The 21421-nt window shown below is 45.4% G+C and overlaps 1 protein-coding gene across 1 annotated transcript in view; it reads left to right on the forward strand.

Moving 5' to 3' along the window:
• MEGF11 (multiple EGF like domains 11) overlaps positions 1-21421 on the forward strand; it is a 298039-nt gene that overhangs the window by 266094 nt on the left and 10524 nt on the right. Inside the window, exons 19-24 of the mRNA XM_064517860.1 lie at positions 798-926; positions 1621-1749; positions 4227-4355; positions 4493-4726; positions 11538-11656; positions 18215-18281. Of these exons, the coding sequence (XP_064373930.1) occupies positions 798-926; positions 1621-1749; positions 4227-4355; positions 4493-4726; positions 11538-11656; positions 18215-18281 (807 nt within the window). The remainder of the gene's footprint in view (positions 1-797; positions 927-1620; positions 1750-4226; positions 4356-4492; positions 4727-11537; positions 11657-18214; positions 18282-21421) is intronic.

The raw sequence follows: 21421 nt of genomic DNA on the forward strand, positions 1-21421 counted from the left end.
AAATATAGTTGTTATATTGAAGGGTTATCATCATTTTGGATCTTTTAGTCTGGCACTAATAACTGTGTAACTTACTGCATTCACTTTTGGAGGGTGGCTTAAAATAACTTTTGAAAATGTATTAATATTGTACTTGTTGAACTATATAATAGACCTGGAGATTTTAATTTAATATTAGCCCCATCAACAAAAGCAATCTGATTTTGTGGATGGGAATTCATACTGATAATAAGTTTTCTTTACATTTTTACGTAATCTGAGTGGCGCTCTATACTTCAAATGAATGTGGTAATTTTAGTAGTTGATTGCATAGCAAATGTAAACCATGAATAGCTGTACTTTATTATGCAAGAATTCCGGAATATCAAAAAGAAAATTAAATTACTTCCATATCTTAAAACCCTGTCTAGATTGTCTTCACAGATAATGCCAGGAAGGCAGGGAGAGTGGATAGAGCACTTAGAGTAATGCACTGTCAAGGGTCACTGTTTCAGTGGCTCCCGGTGCACATAGGCACCCGATCTTGCAATCTGATCTACGTGGGGAGAAAAGTACTTGGGCCAGGGTTTGACAGCTGGGGTCAGGCTGCAGGTTTGCAACCTGACAGGGCAAAGCAGCGATTGGCTCGGGAGAAGCGCTCTTCGCCGGGAAATTGCTGCGGCGATGCTAAGCTCTGCAATGCGAAGTTCTGCCTTTGCTGGGGTCTCCCAGGTTCTGTCTTTATTGCTGTTCCTCCGCAGCACCAATGCGGTATCATTGCTTTTTTGTCAGCTGACAAATCTTTTTTATTTTCCTAGCTTGTCCCACTGGCTTTTGGGGTCCTGATTGCTTTCATTCATGCAACTGCCACAACGGAGCAATGTGCAGCCCTTACGATGGAGAATGCAGATGTACTCATGGTTGGACTGGGCTCTACTGCACTCAGCGTAAGCCTTTCCCAGACACTATTCTGCCAGGGAATCTGTCAAAGTGTGTGCTGCTACCTCGTGTCTGTTCCAAATATTGCAGTCCTGCCTGCTAAACCACCCGCCTAGTGCTTGTGAATAACTTCTGTCATCGTGGAGAAAATAGCCCTGAAGCTTTTCGAGTTTTTTTTATGCCGTTTCCACTCAGTGAAGGAGGAATCGATTATTTAGATTATAGATTCATTGTCGTAATTTGTCCCAGGCGTTGTCCCTGCTTGTGAAAGCCTCGCTATGTGAGATCTGATGTAGGAAAATTTTTGGTCCTACTGGGGCCAAATTATCAGCCCTGTATGAAAGAGGAGATCAAATTCTGGGGAGCCCTCTCATTTGCAAGTAATTGATTGATATTTGGCCTTTAAGGCAGTTTCTGTTTAGCCATCTTCTTTCACTTCTTGAAAATGCAGTTTGTATAGATGGGTCAAACTTGCTTTTTTCTGAAACACTTAAGAGGCAATTCTGTAAGATATGAGAAACACTACTTCAAGAAAATTGGCTGTCATAGTATCTCTGCATTTGGATGATCAAATAAATGTTATTAAATATACAGAGGCTGAAAATACACAGGTTTATAGGCCTACATATTTTGTGCGGTTAATGTATCTGAGTTTGCGTTTCAGTTTATTTCTTAGTGTTTCCTTATTCTAATTCCTGAAAGGTTGCCCGGCAGCTTTTTATGGAAAAAACTGTGCCAATGTTTGTCAGTGTCAGAACGGAGCAGACTGCGACCACATCACGGGGCAATGCACATGCAGGACGGGATTTACAGGCAAACAGTGCGAGCAAAGTAAGTAGCAACATTGCTTCATTTTTGCATTTCTCCTGTGGGGGCTTTCTTTCAGAATTCCTTGCAGAAATAATAGACCTAAACTGTTCACAATTAAACTTGAAGGAGATTTTCTCAAATCAGCATATCCTATGTGTGGCATCACAAATGGGTTCCCCAGAGGAAGGACTCTCAGATGCAAGTCGGTATTGCGTGTGGTCCAGGGAAGCGTTTGTATCTGACTGTTGCTGTGAGTTTCTTTGCTTTATTCAGGATGTCACGGCCAGTTTCATGCTCCATTGGGAGAGATGGAAGAATCAGCCTTTCCGGGGACAGGGTGGGAGAATCATATCCAGTGATTCCTGGACTGGAATATGGGCTTCCTGTTTCATGCATTTTTGTTTTTCACCCTCACCCCATTGAAGTTCCAATAAATTGTACATCTCGCCTTGATGCACCGAGCATGTACTGCTTGGCTTCTACTAGCATTACTAAAGATAATAACTAATCTTTTCCAAACGCTACCTGCAACTGCATCCGTCCGCTGGAATGCAGATCACCCAGCTGGACCTGCAGGGCCACGCAGGGGCCTGCGGGCCGAAGAGCTGAGCACCCCTCGGCTGGGGTTCGTTTACGGTGAAAACAGATCAAGGAAACAGAAGTTGTTTATCAGTTTTGGAAGGATGTACGTTTAACTTCAGTAGTGATGCAGTGAGGAGAATGGGCTTGGGTTACCTATGCAAGGATACCAGCATATCTTATTGTAATTGCTGTCAATGTCTTGCTGGTATATTTAGCATGCTGTGCCAAACAGCTTCCTTTAACAACGAAGAATCTGGGTAGTGGAACTGTATGCGCTGTAGCTGAATAATTACTTGTTTGTCTAATGCAGTAAATCAAAAGAAAATTCTCACACACTTACTTTGACTCCAAACAGAGGGTGAAATTCATCTCACCTTACCATGGCATTAGTTCCACAGGTTGGTTTTTTCTTTTTTTTTTTTGGCAGTAGGGTAATACAATAACATTCCTGCTGAATTTGCAAATAAAAGGCCTGCCTCAGAGCTTCTTAACTGTAGCTTACTACATGGATCTTTAGCTGTATATATAAAAAAATTCATAAACATCTTTTGTGTTTGCACATCCTTGCACTCAGTAAAGTATGTGGCTCAGGAACAAGTTTGCATGCTCATGTGGGCATTATATATGCCACCTCTGTAAGTGACCAACTTACTGTTGCGTTGCATACGTCCTTACTGCAGCCATGCAGAGAGCAGGAATGCAAAAAGTCCTGTGGTAGGACTGCATCATAGCAGATTTTATACCATAAGCTACATGTATACTTTGACTTATCTACAAAGCCTAAGGTTTTCTCTTCCATCAATGTATTTATTTGCTTTTCTACTCTTTAATCTAAAAGTATCTCTTCATTAAGCCTTCCTTCTCCTTTGAATCCTGCTGGATGGCAGTCATACTGCGTTTCAGATGAAATGCCTAAATGCAGACATCATTTCTGTGGTGCATTCCAAAAATTTAGGCCTTCTTCATTTGAAGTATGCTGCAGGTTAATATCAGACTGAGCATTGATTGAAAAATTTTTATTTTTCCTCATTTGGAAATCTGCATATATAAGAAAGAGACATAACTTTATATTTAATTTTATAATGCAAAACATTATACAGGCACTGGCTGATGTCCATTGCTTATATTCCAAAGAAACATAGCAAATGACATTCAATAAAGTCTCTTCTCTATGGAAAGAAATAGGAGTTGCCAAAAGTTGTTTCTTTCAATTTGTTATTGAATATTGCCTCAAGAAATTTAGCAAGTTGCGGACAGATTTATTGTAATAGCCCATCATGGTAATTGTATGAATAAGTTTCTCGGTTGGACATTCAATCATTTTGTCTGTGATAGAAATACAGGAATCCTAATACAGAAGCAGAGCAAACCAAATCATGCAGATGCTCAGTTCTCTAATTCCATCTACAATGCTGTATTCATGTTCCAGCCCTAGTGGAGATAATTCTGAAAGTATGTGGGCTTCCATGGTAAAAGTATATTGTGTTGCATATAAATGTACATTAAAAATTACATTTGCAACCCCCAATGAAAAAATCTGCCAACTTGGAGAATGCTATGCTCTTTCAAGATGCTGTCTACAACTTCTGACTTTATGCTCTATTTAGTTCTCTACCTTTGAAATACATATCGAGTCTTCTTAAGTTTCTGTATGTATTATTGATTTCATCCTTATGAAGTCTTGTATGACTTTTCCAGAAAGGAGGTTACAGCTTAATAAGTAGTACCCCAAACTGTGAATGAGGCACATTTATCTCCTGCTTTAAAATAATAATGTAATACTATGGGTGTTATCCTAGCCACACTGAAACCAGGGAGACTTTTTGACTGACTTTTCCATGGGCAGGATTTCACCCTCTGTTCCCTTCCCCCTCCCAAAATAGGATTCTTTCCAATCTTTTTCTTTGGCTTCCCAGAGTGCTCACCAGGAACATTTGGTTATGGTTGCAAACAACTATGTGAATGCATGAATAACGCTACATGTGACCATGTCACAGGTACTTGCTACTGCAGTCCAGGCTTCAAAGGAATCAGATGTGACCAAGGTACAGTGCCATTCTATGTGCTAAATCTCTCCCTCTCTCTCTTTTTTTAACAATGGTAAACTTGCTTTAGAAAAAAAGTATTTGAAAAATGAAATGTGCGATTCAATTTACAGTGTGTTATGAATTACTTTTAACAGCGGCTCTTATGATGGAAGAATTAAACCCGTATACTAAAATTAGCCCTGCTCTTGGATCAGAGAGGCACTCAGTGGGAGCAATCATTGGAATTATTATTCTCCTTCTAATTATTATGGTCTTGCTGGCACTGTTTGTGTGGTATCGACGGAAACAGAAGGAGAAGGGCCATGACATGCCAAGTGTATCTTACACTCCAGCCATGAGGATGACTAATACAGATTACTCACTTTCTGGTAAGGGTCTTTTTATGTTAATCAAATCTGGACTTATATTACTGTATGTTGGGGAAATATAAGCTTCTGTGATGTGTAACATGCAGTATAGAGCCTCAAAAATAATGACACTTCCTGAATACCATGATTTTTTAACACTTAACAGGGACAGTAAAGCAAACGTAACTTAAAACTGCTGTAAGTTTCTTCATGTATGAACGATTATTTACAGGCTATAGGATGTCCTAGGCATGAGATATGCTGCATGCAGTACAGAAACTCAGGTTCTTGTCGGCTGCGTCCCTATTGCCACGCAGAGAAGCTTCCCATTGTGGAACCTGTAGGAGCAGACTTTTCTGCTTGAAGAATGGGGTTGACTGGGTCACTCATAAGATTTTATTTTCTCTTGTGTTGCAGTTTGTGATTTGAGCCCCCCTATTAGTTGTTGCTTTCTTCTATGCACAGACCAATTCCCATAGTCTGGACAGCTGCTGTGAATTTTCTTCACAGTAGCTGATGAAAGCCAGAGGGGGGAAGAGGAAGGCTATGATATGATAAAAGTTGATCTTTAAGGTCAAAAAACTTACTAGGATCGTATTTCTTGCTTGTTTCTATCTTCTGCTACTGCTATGGAGGACAGCTTCTCTTGACAGATTAGCTAAACTTTGGAGTTGGTGATCTCCTATTTAATGCTGTCAGTCTTTGCCATTCCTCCATGGATAGTATTAAATAGCATGCTGGATACAAGGTGGCTTTACTTCTTTCTTCATTCATGTTTCCTCCAACCTGTCTCTAGTGGGGATCTCCTTGTGGGTTGCTGCCCTCTGGCTGCACTGTGCTCCGTGTCCCCTTGGACGGCTGCAAGGCTGGATCTGTAAGTCTGAGGAACCCAGGCTTCTGGTGCAGGCAGAGGCTGAGGCAGAGGCTGGCCCAGCACCTACACTTCCCAGTCTCTTCTTCTCTCTAGTCCAAATGTTCCTAAGGCCCTGCCACTTGTTGCTGGCTCTGACTTGGCTTCTGAGCTGACTCGGAGCGATGTGGTGGGCTGCTCTGTTCCCTGCTTGGGATGCACCGGGAAGGAAGGCTCTCTCGCTGAGCAGAGGATATCATGGCCTGGCTACAGCTGGGACTCGATCAAGTAGGTTCTGTCGTGGCACCGTGACTTCCATCCTCATAGCAGGGGCATGATTTCTTATGATGGGATATCACACGTCAGGGGCTGTCTGCTCATCACCGCTGCCTAAATTCGTATTTAGACCAGTCAGGCTTGTAATAGAGCATCCCTTCTTCTGATAACTACAAAATGGAAGGAAAAAAAAAAGACATCAGCCTTGGACCTTGTCCCACTGACTCGTGTTTTTGAATTTTAGTTTTACAGGCTCTTGCTTAAGCTGCCCATTTGAGTAAGAAAATTATGAAAGTGTTGCCAGAGAGGCAACATTGATCCCTGGCTAGTTACCAGTACATTTTTGCTGAAATTTGTCACATCAACATCATTTGAAGAGCCAGACCGTGAACATGCAAAAGACAGCTGTGGCAAACCTCAGCAACAGCTTTCAGATCCAAGACAGAAGATCACAGCTAAAGGCATGGAAAAATGTTCTGGACTTCTCAGCCATTCGTTTCTTTCAGGTTGGCACTTTATACTTTTCTACAAGACCTCCTCTACCTAATTTGTTTGTGTGCTTTTCTAGTTAATATAAGTGGGAACTAGCATCTTTAAGAGGCACAACTTACAGGGGAGAACTGTTGCTGAGGTTGAGAGTTCCTGAACAGAGTAACTGAGCTTCTTCATTCAAGCAGGGGAACAAGAATCCCTCGGTTGTTTTTCCTCTGTATTTAGTTGTGAATGGAGACTTCACAATCAACCTGATGGTGTCCCAGTCTCACACTCTTCAAGAAGTCCAAAGAGAGGTCTGCTGAAAACAGAAACTCTCATCCTTCAAAGTTAACAGAGGCAGATGACTTTTCTCCCTAGCCACTGAGACAAAGCCATTATGTTTGATGTTGGCCCAGGAGCATCCTTGCAGGTTATGCATTTGCAGGCACTGAGTCTCCCTGTACTACGTTCTTTGCGTTCCTTTCAGGTGCAGCCACCTGTCCCCGAGCTCCTTATGCCACGTGACACTTAAGCACTTGAGATAGAAAACATGCTGGGCATGACTGAGTTCCTGGATACATCAAAATATCCGAGGCATCTCATCCTCCAGCTTCCCTAGAATCTGGGATCTTTTCTGGTATTTGGACAATGACAGTGAATTTAATTCTTGCAGCTGTGTCATTGCTGCTCTGTGTTGGCTTAGTCTGTGCAAAGGCTGAAGTGGCAGGTCCTTGCAATCCCAAACAGCACCGAGCAAGTGTTGATCTCTAGGCTTCTCTGGAAAGAAACTGGATACCATTTCCTTCATTCAGTGATGGGGATCCTGAGATTAGGCCTTTTTTTCCTCCTTGCTTTCTTTATGTGGCCCTTGTAGCAATATAATTTCTATCACTCAGGAAGCTGCACAGAATGGGATCAGCCATCTCTTTTCAGAAGTCACAGGAACAGTTTTCTTCCTATCCACTGCCTTGACATACTGGGCTATCTGAGCTTGCAGAGGAAGACTGAGAAGTTAGAAACCACTCTGTTCCATCTTCATTTCATTATAAAAAGTCTTCTGATACCAACATTGTTTTAAGTTTTGATCCTAGTTTTAGAGGGGCATTCACAAATTCTACACAAGAGCTTCTGAAAACTCCTTGCCAAATTCTGACTCCAGTACAAATGTACTCCAGTACATTTCCTGCCATAACTTTCTACCCATCAGTAACCTTCCCAGCTTTGGCCTTATCAATGCGGTTTTCAGCCTTTCCCTCCCGTAGAGCAGAAAGGCAGTAGAAGGTGCTGATAGGCAACTTCCCCAGCAGAGAAAGAGGAGATGGGAACCAAGAGGAGAGCACAGATAGAAAATAGAGACTCATAGCATGGCTGAGTGGCAAGAAGGACGTGTGTATGTGTGAATGCATGCGTACACATGTGTTGCAGAGGACACTGAAGGACACTCAGTATTACCATAGGGCTTACAGGGATGTCAGTCTTAGCCTGGAGTTTTCCATGTAGATTAGGGGCAAAATACTATGCAGATGTATTTGTACAATAAATACAACCCTATGCAGAGCCACAGACTTCAGTGGGAACTCAGCCTGAACAATGACTGCAAGATCAAGCCCTGTATGGGCCGTAACAGTGTGGCTGAGCTGAAAAGCCACTGTTGTTACTGTGCTTGTTTCTTCTTATGCGGTAGTGTAGTCGTTGTGTCTCGGTAGAGTCCCATGTGCACATCCCTAGCTCCTGGAGACACACAACGAATGTGTAATTTCTTCCAGCACATTAATTTATTTCTGGAGGATGTTTTTGGTCTTGGAGTCTTCAGCTCTTCTGATGCTGATAATCCATGTGTATGTATGAGAGAGATTATAAGAAAGGGGAAATCCCCTGAGCAACCCGTAGACTCCTTTGAATTTGTGGATGAAGGATGTGGCAGCAAAACACACAGTCTGCCCAGCAAGCAATGGGAGAGAAAACCGCCCACATGGGGAGAGCTTAACCACAGCAAAAGGATCTAAGACAGCCTTTCCCGAATAAGCCTGAAAGCAAAATGATGCTCACCAGCGTGGCAAGGATACACCCACATCCAACAGAGAACTTGAAGGCACAGGTTGTTTAACTCTATTCTCAGGAAGATTGGGACAGACAGGTTTACTATGCAGTGGTGCTGGAGAGTAGCAGAGATTTCTTTTGAGGACCTTGGTTTGGGGCTGCAGTGATGCTTGAGGTCTTAAGCAGTATCCTAACAAACTTTCAGATGTGGTTGAATCCTACGTCAAGAACCACAACCAAAGCAAAGCAGAATACAAATAGGGTGTCATGGGTCCTATAGAGCACTTCAGCCTGGGTAAGGCTCCAACGGGTAGGATCTTGCAGATGCTGTGTAGTGGAAGGTGGTAGGGTGAACGCTCCTGCTCAGGGTCACCCCGCTGACACTCTGTATGAGTGGAGTATATCTACAAAAAATCACTGCCTGGAGGAAGAAGAAAGCAATGCCATTTTGTAGCTTGAAATATCTGTTTTTTATATTTATTGGAGAGTGCTTGCTTATTCCTTTTTTTTCATGGTTTGGCCTCCATGCCTGGTTTCCATGCTACACTGTCCTGCTCCCACAGCAGGATCTGAGTGGCTGCTCTTTGTGTCACTTCACGATGCAGCATCCCTGTCTCAAGCAGAAGCTCAGTCTTTCAAGGCACAGAGCACTCTTGCCTTAATCCAGACTTCATGGGACTTCCACTGCACTGAAACTTAGCAGGTGTTAAACCACTTCCCTTCCTGGGGTCTGGAGTGCAACCTGAGGCTTAGGGAGCTCACGGCAGGAGTCTGTCATCATGGATCCCTGCACAGGATTGATCTCTCCATGCTAACATTAATTTATCCCTTGTTTTGTTCTTTGTGGTCTTAATTTAAATCATTCTCCTTTTTTTAGTCATTTAAATCTTTCGCATGCTGTTCAGGACAGAATCAAATTCTCTCTTTTATTTTTTTATTGGGGATAGAATTAGGTTTGAACTTGATGTATTTCCAGCCAGCAGTTATTAGAGCTTCATGAATAAATGTGTAGAAAATGGACTGTGCTACCAAGGTAAATCAACCTATGTAGGTACTTAAGTATCAACCCGATGGAACTGGACTGGAGGAATAGTTCTGAATAGGTGCACGCAATGAGGGAAGAAGAGATTTGGGGTGATGCAGCCGTGTGCACAAGCGCAGACTCACTGCTTCAGCACGGTGCTGCGCAGTGAGGCAGTCTGGCGGGCTTTCCCTTCGCCTGGATTTGGGCGCGTAGACAAGCCACTGCCAGATAAGCTGGGTGTGAACCTGTAACGCGTTGGCTGCCTCTCCGTGGGCGCCCACAGGCCCCCTCTTATCTTGCAGCAGCCGTGGTGGGACCTACCCGTCTCCTCGAGCTGCTCCTTCATGTCCGCTGCTGGGAGGGGGCCTGGCAGATTCGGCATGGGGGAGGACAGAGCTGGTGTGGCTCGGACGCAGATGGTCACCTGCGGAGCAGAAAGGCATGGATCTGCGTGTCCATGTTTAACCATGGCACGAGGAGCGGGGACAAGCTGTGCTCTCCTGGCGGCAGTGGCTCCCTGGCCGACAGGTCGGAGCTGCCTGGGAGCAGCTGTGTTTGCGGTGGCGCACGCTGGCGGCTGCGCGGGGGGGGGCCAGCCTGGGTCTCCTTTACAGCCCCCAGCGGCAGCTGCTGCTTGTTAATTCTGTTGTAAATACCACCGAGTTATAGTTCGGGGGCGGCACAGTCCCGGCAGGCCGTGCAGCCTCCCCGGCCGCTGCCTCGGGCTGAAACACTCATCCCGAAAATCGCTCCAGAGCAACCTTGCACGGAGGAGGGCGCAAACCCAATCCAGTGCATCAGTGTCTGAGCACCAGGCCACGGTTATTGCGGGGCCTAGCGCAGAGGAGTCAAATGCAAAGAGTTTAGACCCAAAACTTACTTTAATAATAGCTAGAGCTAAAAGGTCCTGCAGTTACTACAAAGGAGAGATGACCTCAGAGTTGCTCTGCGTCTCGGCAAGAAGAGACGCTTGGCAGCGATGTGCACGCAGCTTCCCCTCTCAGCACCGTGCCCCAGCGCTTCAGCAACAGACACCCTGCAGATAAACCCACTCACTCGAAACAGGACATTTTGCAGTAAATTAAACTAAATCTAGATCTCCACAAGATGTCAGCAAAGCAAAGTGCATGTTCCCATGAATGCAGTCGCAGGACTGGAGCAGCACAGGGCTGCAGGAGGGCCGAGGCCATCTGGCCACCCCCTCCCCTGGCAGCACCAGACACGGCTCTGTCCTCCCTGACCGAGCTGCTTTTAACCTTTATTAAAGATCGCCAGCGCCGGGGACGAGTTGCCACCCCAGCACTTCCTTACCGTCACCACCTGAAAGCTTTTCCTATCAATAACCTCCTTCCAGCAATTTAAGCCCGTGGGTTATTCAAACTAATCCATTTATTTACTTCTTGCAGGGCTTGGCTGTTTAAATTACGTCGTTTCAGTTTAAGTCTTTCATCTTTTCTTCTGATACTACTTTGAAGTATTTATCAATTTTTTATTAAACTGAAACCAGATTGGGATTGATGTTTGCATTAGAATTGCCAGTATAAGTATGATTGCTTCCTTGGTAAATTATTTTGTTTGATAAATAAGTTCATAGGTTAAAGACACAAAACAGATAGAAGTGTCTCTAAGTGTAACAGTATAATTACTGAAGTTTGCCTTTCAGTGCTGCAGCTTTCCTTTTTTTTAAAAAAAACTTTGCACAAAAAGTTTTGTAAAGTATTTTGGACTCCTTGGTACAGTTATAGCATTATAATTAAAGGTTTCATCACTGCAAGGGTTATTGTCATCAGAGGCTCTTACACTTGTTTAAACTATGGAAGAAACTGTGTTGCAGACCTGCCATTTTCTGTGCTTTGCATTTCTTGCCTTCCCTGTAACACAGCTGGGCTTTGAGGAAGTACTTTTTAATATCTTCGAAAGGGTGAAACTCTGTATTCTTTAAATATTTTGCTTTTCTATCTTACATTTAATTGGTTTCATACTAATAGTAAAGAACTTCACACCATGATAATGCAGGATAGGTTCAATCTGGAGATGTCTTATAACAACCAGTGCACTAACAAAATGCTTATCGGTTTTGTAAACTCGACCTTCTCTAGCGCATGTTCAGTTGCTTAAGCATCATTATGTCTTCCAAAGTATTTTGTGATGACTTGTTCTCTTCCCAGATCTATCTCAAGGTAGCGGCAGTGTACATTGCTTTTCCAACCCAAGCTACCACACTCTGTCATGTGGTGTGACTTCACGCTGCTTTGCCAGTAATCTGGATGGAAACAGCTCCAGTAAGGTAGATATTATCCCACCCCGCTGTAGCCATGTTCTTGTCAGTTCAAGGAAACACACTGAAGCAATGCCTGTTGGATGCTGCTCCCTGCCAACACGGTTTAAAATCCAGCATAGCAGTATCCTGGCACCGTAGCTCTGCCGGACATGGAAAGGTCTGCTTTCCCCTGCCTGTATCACTGTAATCCGTGCATGGTGACGGGAGTTTCAGCACATGCCAGTATGGGTCCATAGGCCTTAGAGTCTCAGCAACTCGAGACAGCCAAGAGGGCTAGATGCAGGCAGGTACCTGGGGTGGGTCTGAGCACCGCTCCCATCCCAGGGCTTTCCAAGAGCTTCGCTGCTCCTGACAGCTCTTCAGTCGCGTTCTTTAGATCGTACTGCTCAAACGTCCAGTAGCACCTTGCTTATCACATGTTGCCATTGATTTCCTGTGACCATTCAGGGACTGTACTATTATGAAATTCAGTGTTTTAGCTACAGATTTAGATATGATAAAGGGTAAGCAAGTGCTTCCTTTAGAGCCATAATAAGCCAAGGTGGGGCAGGGGGAAGGGAGCACATGAAAAAGGGAATGTAATTGATTTAATCAAGGATGTCAGCTTTATAGATGATGGTACTTGCAGGCTGTGTCACCTTAGTCCAAACATAGCTCTGCAACTAAGAAGCCACAAGAACAAAATTAATGCCAAAAAAGATACAAAGCTACTGAAAAGGGTGTGCAAAAATATTTCCAGATATGTTCCTTTAAGACATTTCTTTGTTGTTAGAAGAAAATCTCATTAAAATGTAATAAAAAGGCTAGCTCCAGAGATTTCTCAGAGAAAAGTTTAGGCAGATGTGTAAATATGTTTTCCCGTGTAGATGGTCCCCTTGCATCCTGCATTTTTGCTCCCCAAATTGAAAGTGCAAATGCTCATAATGTCAAATTTAGGATGAACACCATGAGCGTAGGTCTGGACTGCTAATCTTGTAGCTGTAATTGAAATGAATTCAGCAAAGGTCAAAGCAAGCACCTCCCTTGATTTCCCAGCCTCCCAGCTTGTCACATAGCCACTTCAAACAGTCAGCTGCCGAAAAGAGCTGAAACCCGAGCAATGCATTTGGCCTAGCCTGGAAGCTGTTTGCCTCGCTGTGCTGCTGGCTATCAGGCAGGCAGGCAGAAGGTTGTCCTGCTATTTAAAAGAGGAAAAGCAATGGATCAGGTATTTTTAGGGCATTTCCCAAAATATATGGCCTGACTCTTCGTTTAGATCTCCCACCATCTTAGTTATTCATGAGAATGCGTTGCAGCGCTGAATAGCTGAGGATGGCCAGAAATATGCTGCTTCTCGCGACGTGGTTTTCCAGCCAGTAAGACAAAAGAGCCTATAAAGCCCCTAACGGCTGCTTTAACGAGTTTCCTTTCCTAATCAGTTTGTCTGGTGCCATTCCCGCTTTCTGCAGGGAAATGTGCACAAGTTGTGCTTGGAGGGTTCAGTTCTTTACAGTGCCGGCTGGGGTCACAGAGGAGCCAGCACAGATGCAAAAGAGAAGAAAATGCCGGCGGAGCCATGAAAGGCCGTCGCTGTCAGCGCACACAGTGGGGCGTCCCGAGGGATGCAGGGTGGCCGGGGGCTGACGGCAGGCGCTAGTGAGCGGCCGCTGGAGACCTCTCCCTGGGGCAGGTCCACCACCGCCCTGAGGGCCGCAGGTGGTGAGGCAGGTCTGTCTTCCCCAGGAGTCAGGCCGAGCCCTCCAGCCTCTCCTACATGACCAGAGAGGAGGGCTCTCACCTCCCGATTTCCCCGGTAAAGGGGAGAGGAGGAGAAGAGGCTAAAAAAAGGCTGGGCTTCTTTTTACCCAGCAAAACCACTGCTGAGAGAGAGTCTGACTGCCATCTATAAATACATCGGGGTGAACACCAGGAGGGAGAAGAGATACTTAAGTTAGACGACAGCTTTGGCACGACAGCAAAATGAGGATGATCTGGCCACAGCTACAGCTAGGCTGGGAATTCGATTTCTAACATCAGAGCAGCAAGACTCTGGAAGGGCTTCCCAGTAAGAGCAATGGGGCAGAGAAACATGATCACCATTCAGATGGCGCTTGACCAGTTAGGTAAGGGATTAGGGCAAGGGGCTGGCCACAGTGCTGCAGGGACCAAGGCCCTTCCAGCCCGGCGTCCCCAAGCCTGCTCCCATTGCCAGCATGATGGAACTGGTCTCTGCACAAGGTCCAGGAGACTGGTCCTGTGTCCCTGGCATTAGGGAGGTGGTGGAGGGGCCCAGCATCCCAGTGCAACCTGTTAGCTACCAGCACCTTCGTACGACACATAAATGCTCTTCCCATATGACTGAGCTTGCTAGTCATCTTAGGTAAAATCCTGGTGTTTTACTATTAGTTTGGGAGAAGCCAAAATTTGGCACTTTGCCTCTTAGCTTTCCCAAGCGGATATTGCCTTAATTTTTTTAGGCAGCAGCAAATACTAATGATGCTGCAAGTTAGCAAGGAGGATGGTACATGAACTCAAGTGAAACTGTTGCAGAATTGAGGATTTTTCAAAGCAGATAGATAAAGATGCATGTTTTCCTCCATACCTATGTCTTCACATCAGAGCTTATGTTGCTTGAATTAGAGATCAGGTTTTCAAAGCTGCTGAGGACCCATTTCTCTCAGAGGGAGTTTGGCGGGACTGTTCCCTGAAGCACTCTCAGTGCGTCAAGGCCAGATCTATATTTGGGGTTTTGAATAGTGCATGAATTTAGGAATATGTCTCACTTTTACAAATGGCTGCAAACGTGAAAAATATTCTGTATAAAACATGAGGCTGCTGCACTGGTCTGTCCTGAGCAACCAGCATATTCTCACCTTGCCCTTTTGCAGAGCTGTTAATTCCAGCCTCCCTCCCTGCTGAGGGAGGACAGCATCGCCACGAGATCCCAGGCAATGCTAGTTTCTACAGACATCATAAAAATCAATTGCTATTAGATGCCCTGTCCTGAGTTTTTAAAGCTGGCAGATTCACAGCTATTGAAGGGAGTTCTGAATTCTACCAAAGGCTTTGCATAAAATTAAAACTTGCAAAGCAGAGGTCACTGGAAATGGTCTGACTGGATATTACCCAAATAATAAAAATGAATTCAACCACCAAAAGCATTATTAAAGTAGATTTGACTAAAATTTGCCCAAGAAAAAGGTGAGGACTGCAAATACAGAACAACTGCTTAGTGTTCAAAATGGCTCTCTGAATGTTAGCAGCGCAGGCTTGGACTCTTGATGCCCTAAAGTCGATAGTCAGGGAAGTTAATGGCAAAACTCTCATCAATCTCTATCCTGCAGGTTGAAGGTATGACAGAGTTAGTGCCAGCACTTCTTTGCATAATTACCTTGGGCTCCTTAGAAAATCTAAGCATTGACAAATTGCATGTTGGTGATGAGCTTGCCATTGCAATCGCTGCAGCTATCTCAGATGGGCAAATAATGGCTTGTTTTTACTCATGCAAGTTTCTCATCGATCTTCAAGGAAGCATTGCCAGCTATGAGGCATTTTTAACCAGGTTGCTAAAATTACAAGGTAGGATTTTTAGTGGATAAATTTACTGTGAAGTATTTTTCTTCTGGAAAAGCAGTTTTGCTTCACAGTAAAAATTAAAGTATCTTCTATCTTAAGAGAAAATGTTAACAAATTATACTCTGTTAACAAATGATAATAGAACAAAGAGACAGCTATAATCGCTTTTCTTCATAATTACTGCATTCCGAAAAACTTAGAAATGTCCCCAAATCATTTAATTAAAAAAATCAATTCTAGCCCATAGCTCTTCATGCCAAATTTTAGGTTTGTGAGCTGATTTATAAATCCTGCAAAAACAAGGCTTTTAATAGAAACTCCAGGATTGCAATAAATGTGATCTAAATGGTGCAGCTGGGTTGAAAATCAGCATTCGTGTTATTGCTGCAAGTTTTAAAATAAAGGAAAAAAAGCTGACGACAAGTGGCAGTGAAGTTAGTGGGGCTGCACTGATTCACGCTGGCTGAACCTGGGGCCAAGAGCAGAGGCTTCCTGCCTCTGCGACTACCTTGCAAAACGTTCTGCTTTTCCTTGCCTCCTTGTTGCCTGTTGTTCCGACTGCCCCGTCCGTCCGTCCGTCCAGTGCATCTCCTGTCAGTGTCCATAGTCCTCGTCTCGGGGGGTAAAAGGAGCTGCTGAATGATAAAGAAATGACTCCTGTGCTGTCAGGTGGCAGAGTGCGGATGCACAGCCCGTGCCAGGAGCAAGGCGGTGTGGCCACAGCCACTGCTCTCGGGCCGTGCCAGCTCTAGGACTGTGGCAGGCAACCAGCATTATCAACTTCCTCTCTGCTCCGGGCACGTCCTTGAGGAGAGCGGCCGGTGCAAAGGTGCCCGATGGGCTGACGACACACGTCACCATAGCGGGGATGTGGAGATGGACAAGCAGAAGGAGCAGAACGAGGCAAAGCTATCGCTATCACTGCACCGCTGGTGCTGTCTAATGTGAGATTCATGGCCTGCAGGGCCACAAGGGACCATTGTGATCATCTGGCCTCGCTCTCCGCAGAGCACAGGGCCCAGCGCCTCCCGAATTAATGCCTCTTTCAAGGTCACTGCCGGTGGCTCAGCAGCAGCGGCTCTTTCAGCCAGACACTGACTTTCAGATGGATTCGAAATGGGCTCCTTTCTCACCCAGCATGCTGGCGTTAATCTGAGTGTGTGTATATATATACATATATATACATATATATATATAGTGTCTGTATGCATATGTATGTGTATGCATATATGTAGGTGTGTGTGTATTTGTGTTAGTTGGTGTATTCACACTCTTGCAGCCCTGGATCCTTCTTCCAGGGCTGGAGGTCAGCCCATTCGGAGCATAGTTACGTGCTTTGCAAATGATGAGATCTGTCTGTGCAAAAGCTTCAGCTGAATAGCTCTGAAAATGCTGTGCATTTGCTTGTAGAGCAACCCAGCTGTGTGTGTGTGTATGTGTGTGTGTGTGTGTGTGTACGCACCCCCCCATCTGTCTGTCATTGCTCTCTGCCGTGTCTCTGTGCGCTGCTTGCACTGTGGTTTCTCCTATGTTTGTATAAGCCACAGCATATTACATTTGGTGTAAAAGCACCTCAGGCCACTCTCTGCATGCCCGAATTCAGTCCCTGAGCACAAGGTTTTGCCTCTGGTTGTCAGAAGTCTTCACCAAGATGAAACCCAGTTTCTCAGAGCAGATAGTGGCTTCTAAATGCCAACACCCAGTTTGTAAAATATAGTGTATTTGTCCTAAATGTGGGGCTCCTGGGAGGGAGGAGTTTGCAGACGCTGGCCCTGGCTCTAAGGGAGAGGCTGGCCCGCTTTGGGGCTCCAGCCTCAGTGAAGCAGCTCCATGACAGCTCGTGGAGGGGCACCTGCCTGGCTCCCTGGTCTTGCAGGTCCGCGTCATGGTCCTGCAGGTCCCCATCGTAGACCAGACACCGGCTCACCCTGCTCCTTTGCTGCTTGAAGGGGCCCTTCTGTGCAGGCAGCTTGGAGGCTTAGTTTTGTTCCCCATCCTAGAGCCCATTGTGAGCAGAGAAACAAAAATTAACAAGAGATCGGGAAAAACGAAATGTTCTGGCAACTTTGAATACCTTGTTTTAATTTCAACCTCATTTAATCATCCTCATGGAAGACGTCAGGGCTGAGCCACGCTGCCTGCCACACCAGCAGGCAGCTTTCCATGTCGGGAACAGGCTCAGGGGAGTGACGGCAGCTCCGAAACGTTAATTCTTTCAACATGGGGTGCAAAACTCAGCATCTCCAGCAAAGCCACCTTGCTAGGGCGCCCCGGCTGCTGCCAGCCTCCAGCTGTGCAAAGCCCCCTCCGCCGGCTGGCGGGAGACCAGGCAGTCCCGGGTGGACCCCGGTGCCTCCCATCCAGCTGCAGGCTTCCTCTCGGGCTGTGGTTAAACATGGACTAGCTCTGGTTAGGCTTCGCTCTTAGCAATGGCAAAACAACCAAGAGCACGGGCTTAATGCAGTCGTGGTGCCCCTCTGTCCATGCTGGTGCCCGTGCCGCTGCTCCGGCCGCCTGGAGTGGCATCTGGTTGGCAACCCTGGACTTGTCTGATTTTGCTGGCAGATCTACTTGGGGCTTTAAGCCTCGTTATTTCAATGTGATTTTCCTTGAATTGTGAGAAATCTTGTGCCCATAAAGGCACAGCTGTATTAGCGACCCCCTTCACTCCCAGCAGCTGCTGTCTGCATGCGTGTGTGGGTGTTTGCGCCGCGCCGGCCGGTTTGAAACAGGCGGCATGTCGGTCCCTTCGCCCAGGCATCGGAGTCAGGATTACCGCCTGTCTTTTCCCGCATGCTTGTGCTCGTCGCTCGCTGAAATGCCTTACCTTTGTGATTTTCCCTAATGCTAGTGAACAGCTGTCAGACTCTGTACTGCTAAACAGCTGAAATGGTGAGGCCACGGTGATGGTCATCTTCCATCTTGATTCATGGCATCATGGGGCTGAAGTCTCGGGTGGGAACTGTCTGTTTCTGTCACCATTAACCCAGTATCATACTTTTTGAACAGCTCAGTAACAAAACCCTTGACAGAGAAACCGCAGACTGGAGACCCTACAGCTATCTGAATGAAGTAGGTCAGTAATTTTTAAACAATTTAATCATTTTAGTAGACTTTAGAGCAATTCCAGATCCAAATCTGCCTTTCATAAAGGCATTAACAATAATGAAGAATATTGGTATTGTCTTTATTTCGCTATCAGAATTGCCAGGAGTGAGAGATCGAGATTTGAAAATCGTTCATTTAGCACAAAGCGCGGTTTCGAACAGCAGAGTCGATACTCGCTCTAGGCTCACTGCCCCGGCTGGCCAGTTCAATCATTCATCTATTCTATAAATGGGTTTTGAGGACAACCTTAAAACAGTGAAAATTCAAAAATTGTTTTTCTTTTGTGATTAATACAGTTTAGTGCTAAATCTTGCCATCTCAACAAACCCCTTAGCGCGGCCCCGGAGGGCCCTGGCTCCTGGGTCAGCGCTGCCACCTCCGGGTGCTGGTGCCGGGACCATTCTCCAGGCAGCTTTGACCCACCAGCCAGTGTGAACAAGCCAAGAGGAAGAGCTGATTGCCCTTTCACCATTTATCCTCCCTGGCTTCAGTTTTAACAGGGTGTTTAGCAGCTCTTTCTCAAAACCTAGCCAGAATTAGTGCTTTGGTTGCTATTTGTTTTCCAGTCTGAGCACTTGGAGTTCAGCTTGTCAGTGGCAGAAAGCTTTTCCCTGTCCTTTACTGGGGTTACTAACACCTTACTGGGAATCCACAGCGCGAGGGAAAGTGCATCATTAAGCAGTAGTACAGGATTTTTAAGGTCAGCCATCTCACAACTCACCTGGCAAAGGAACTAACATGAGACCCCACCAGGCATCACATCTCGTCACTGCTCTGTTGGTCACACACCATGGCTTGCTCCAAAGATCGAGTTTTCCCTGCATCAGGAAAATCACAAAATTGTAGAGCTTTGGTGCAAAGCTATCTCCATCACTGGCAACCATTAATGTCTTCTCTATAGTGATCTGCAGAAGTGCTCTTGTGCTTAGCTGTGGTAACATGGAGAGTTGGGGAGGTGAGGATTTCCACATGCTCCTTGAATCAAGTTGATTTTCCTTTTACCATTTTATGGCTTTACTCACTGGCTTTATTTGGTTTTCTCCTGTGGTGTCGTGAACTCCCTGTGTGCCACATTTGCCCTGCATTCTTGCTTATTTAATGGCAGAAGTGGCGCTGAATGCTTTTGCAGTACGAATGATATGCAGAAGCGATAAATACTTCAGTAAGTGAACTCTAGCAAAAATAGTAGCAATTTTTTCCATAGCATTTGGCAGCCCAGATTTTCATTTGAGACCTTTATTCCTCATTTCAAAATGCCTGTTTCACACTAAATGATAAAAATGAAATTTTTTTTTTGCTTCCTTTCAGCACCAAAACTAATGTTTGCTTATTCTGTCTTTCATAACTTTTTATGCCCTTGCTCAGAGCAAGGCCATTTTTACACAACATTTTTCATTTAACTGTGTTACTTCTGTGCAATAGAAGTTGCAGATTCCCTTTGTGTGTGCAAATCACAGAAGAAAGGAAAAAAACTTAAATTTGAATTATAAACATTAAAATCAAGCAAAACCTAGTAAGGTCATATAAGGGATGTTAACCTTGAAAGGACATCACATATGAAAATACCGAAGAGTTAAAGAGGTGTACTGCCTTCACATCCCACCACCAGCCCCAGCTTTTCCGGCATGGCTGCTCCGGATCGTGTGCGGGAGCCGCGTCCCGGCATTGCACAGCCTCCCGTTTACACCATGGCTGCCCTCAGTTAAAAGAGTTAGAAGAGCAGTGGGCGACAACTTCGCTGTGACCCCGCGAAGTATTATAAACAGCAGATGTGGAAGTGAGCTACAGGTAGGGAAGAGGACTTCCAGGGAAACGGAGGAGAAACTCAGCATGGATGGAAACCCTCTTGTCTAGTTGCCTCCCTGGTTCTTCAGCCAGCGATGCCACTTGCTGCAGCTTTGTAGCCTTTTCAACAGGGAGATGCAAGGAGCAGAGCAAAGTGTTAAAACCCTTTGGAAGACAGAGAGCATTTAAATAACGCAGTGTCGTCAGCATATTCTAAATTTTTCTGGTCTCGTTAGTTATTAGGCTTCCTGCTGGAAAGGGACCTGACTCGAGAAGGCACAGAAGCTTTTGGCAAGGAGCTGTGTTTCAGCAGGTCTGGTGGGTCAGACTGTCGGTGAAGGCGCCTACTCCCATCTTAGCTCAACTGTTCTGTCACCCTACACTATCACAGCTGGCACATTTGCCTCTGAGATTCAAATACCAGTTTTTCAGGCTTTTTCATAGAGATAATCGTATCTGTTAAATGGAGTTGGAGGACAGTGGTGAGCACATTTCAGAGAGCGACATCCAGCGCACAAATAATTCTCATGGACGTGTGGCCACAAGATGTGCGTTTGGGGAACCTGCGGTGCCAGGGAGAGGTGGCTTTGGCAGCTTTGCGGTTGCTGCTGGCCAGTGCAGCCGTGTCCGGCTAGCCGCAGGGGATGGCTTGCCTTTGCGTTGCTGCGCGCTGCTCTCGGCGCAGAGCTGGTGGCTCTGGCTTGCTCTAGTTCCTCTGCGTTAAGCAATTGCAGAGTCCAGGTCCTACTGCGACGAAGTCAAAAGCCTTAGACTGCTCACTGGGTGTGGAAAAGAGTATTGTGCTAATTAACTCAAGCGTTGGACACAGCAAGCTCTAAACAAGACTGGTTTTGTCTCTTAGGCGGTTTTCTTTAACAGCAGCCCTTGAAGCAGGGACTAAACATGTGTTTTGCAGTACATCTTGAGTAACTTAAAGCTTCATTTATCCCACAGGAGGACTGAAGCCACAAAGTTTGATTCAAAGCTGACTTTGCGTTTTCTCAAAGCTAAGAGGTGTGGAAAAATATTGCAGGCTGCGCCTCTGATTTCACCCCAGCAGGCAATTTAGCGTCAGACATAAACCTGAGCTTTCCTGAAGGGCCAGATTGCAGGTCTGCTGAGGCCTTCTCCGCATTAACTACTTTTGCAGTTTACAGACTAATGACTCCATCATTCATTCTGCCTCTTGAGGAATGTAATGAATACACAAAAATGGGTTATAAAAGCACAGAGCTATAACAGAGACAAAATATGACTAAGGGCAGAACTGAAGGAAACAGGCTGGGAAGGGCTTTGAGGGATCCCATAGCCTTCCCAAGGCAG

This window comes from Dromaius novaehollandiae, chromosome 10, assembly GCF_036370855.1.
Source record: "Dromaius novaehollandiae isolate bDroNov1 chromosome 10, bDroNov1.hap1, whole genome shotgun sequence".
Classification (NCBI taxonomy): Eukaryota; Metazoa; Chordata; class Aves; order Casuariiformes; family Dromaiidae; genus Dromaius; species Dromaius novaehollandiae.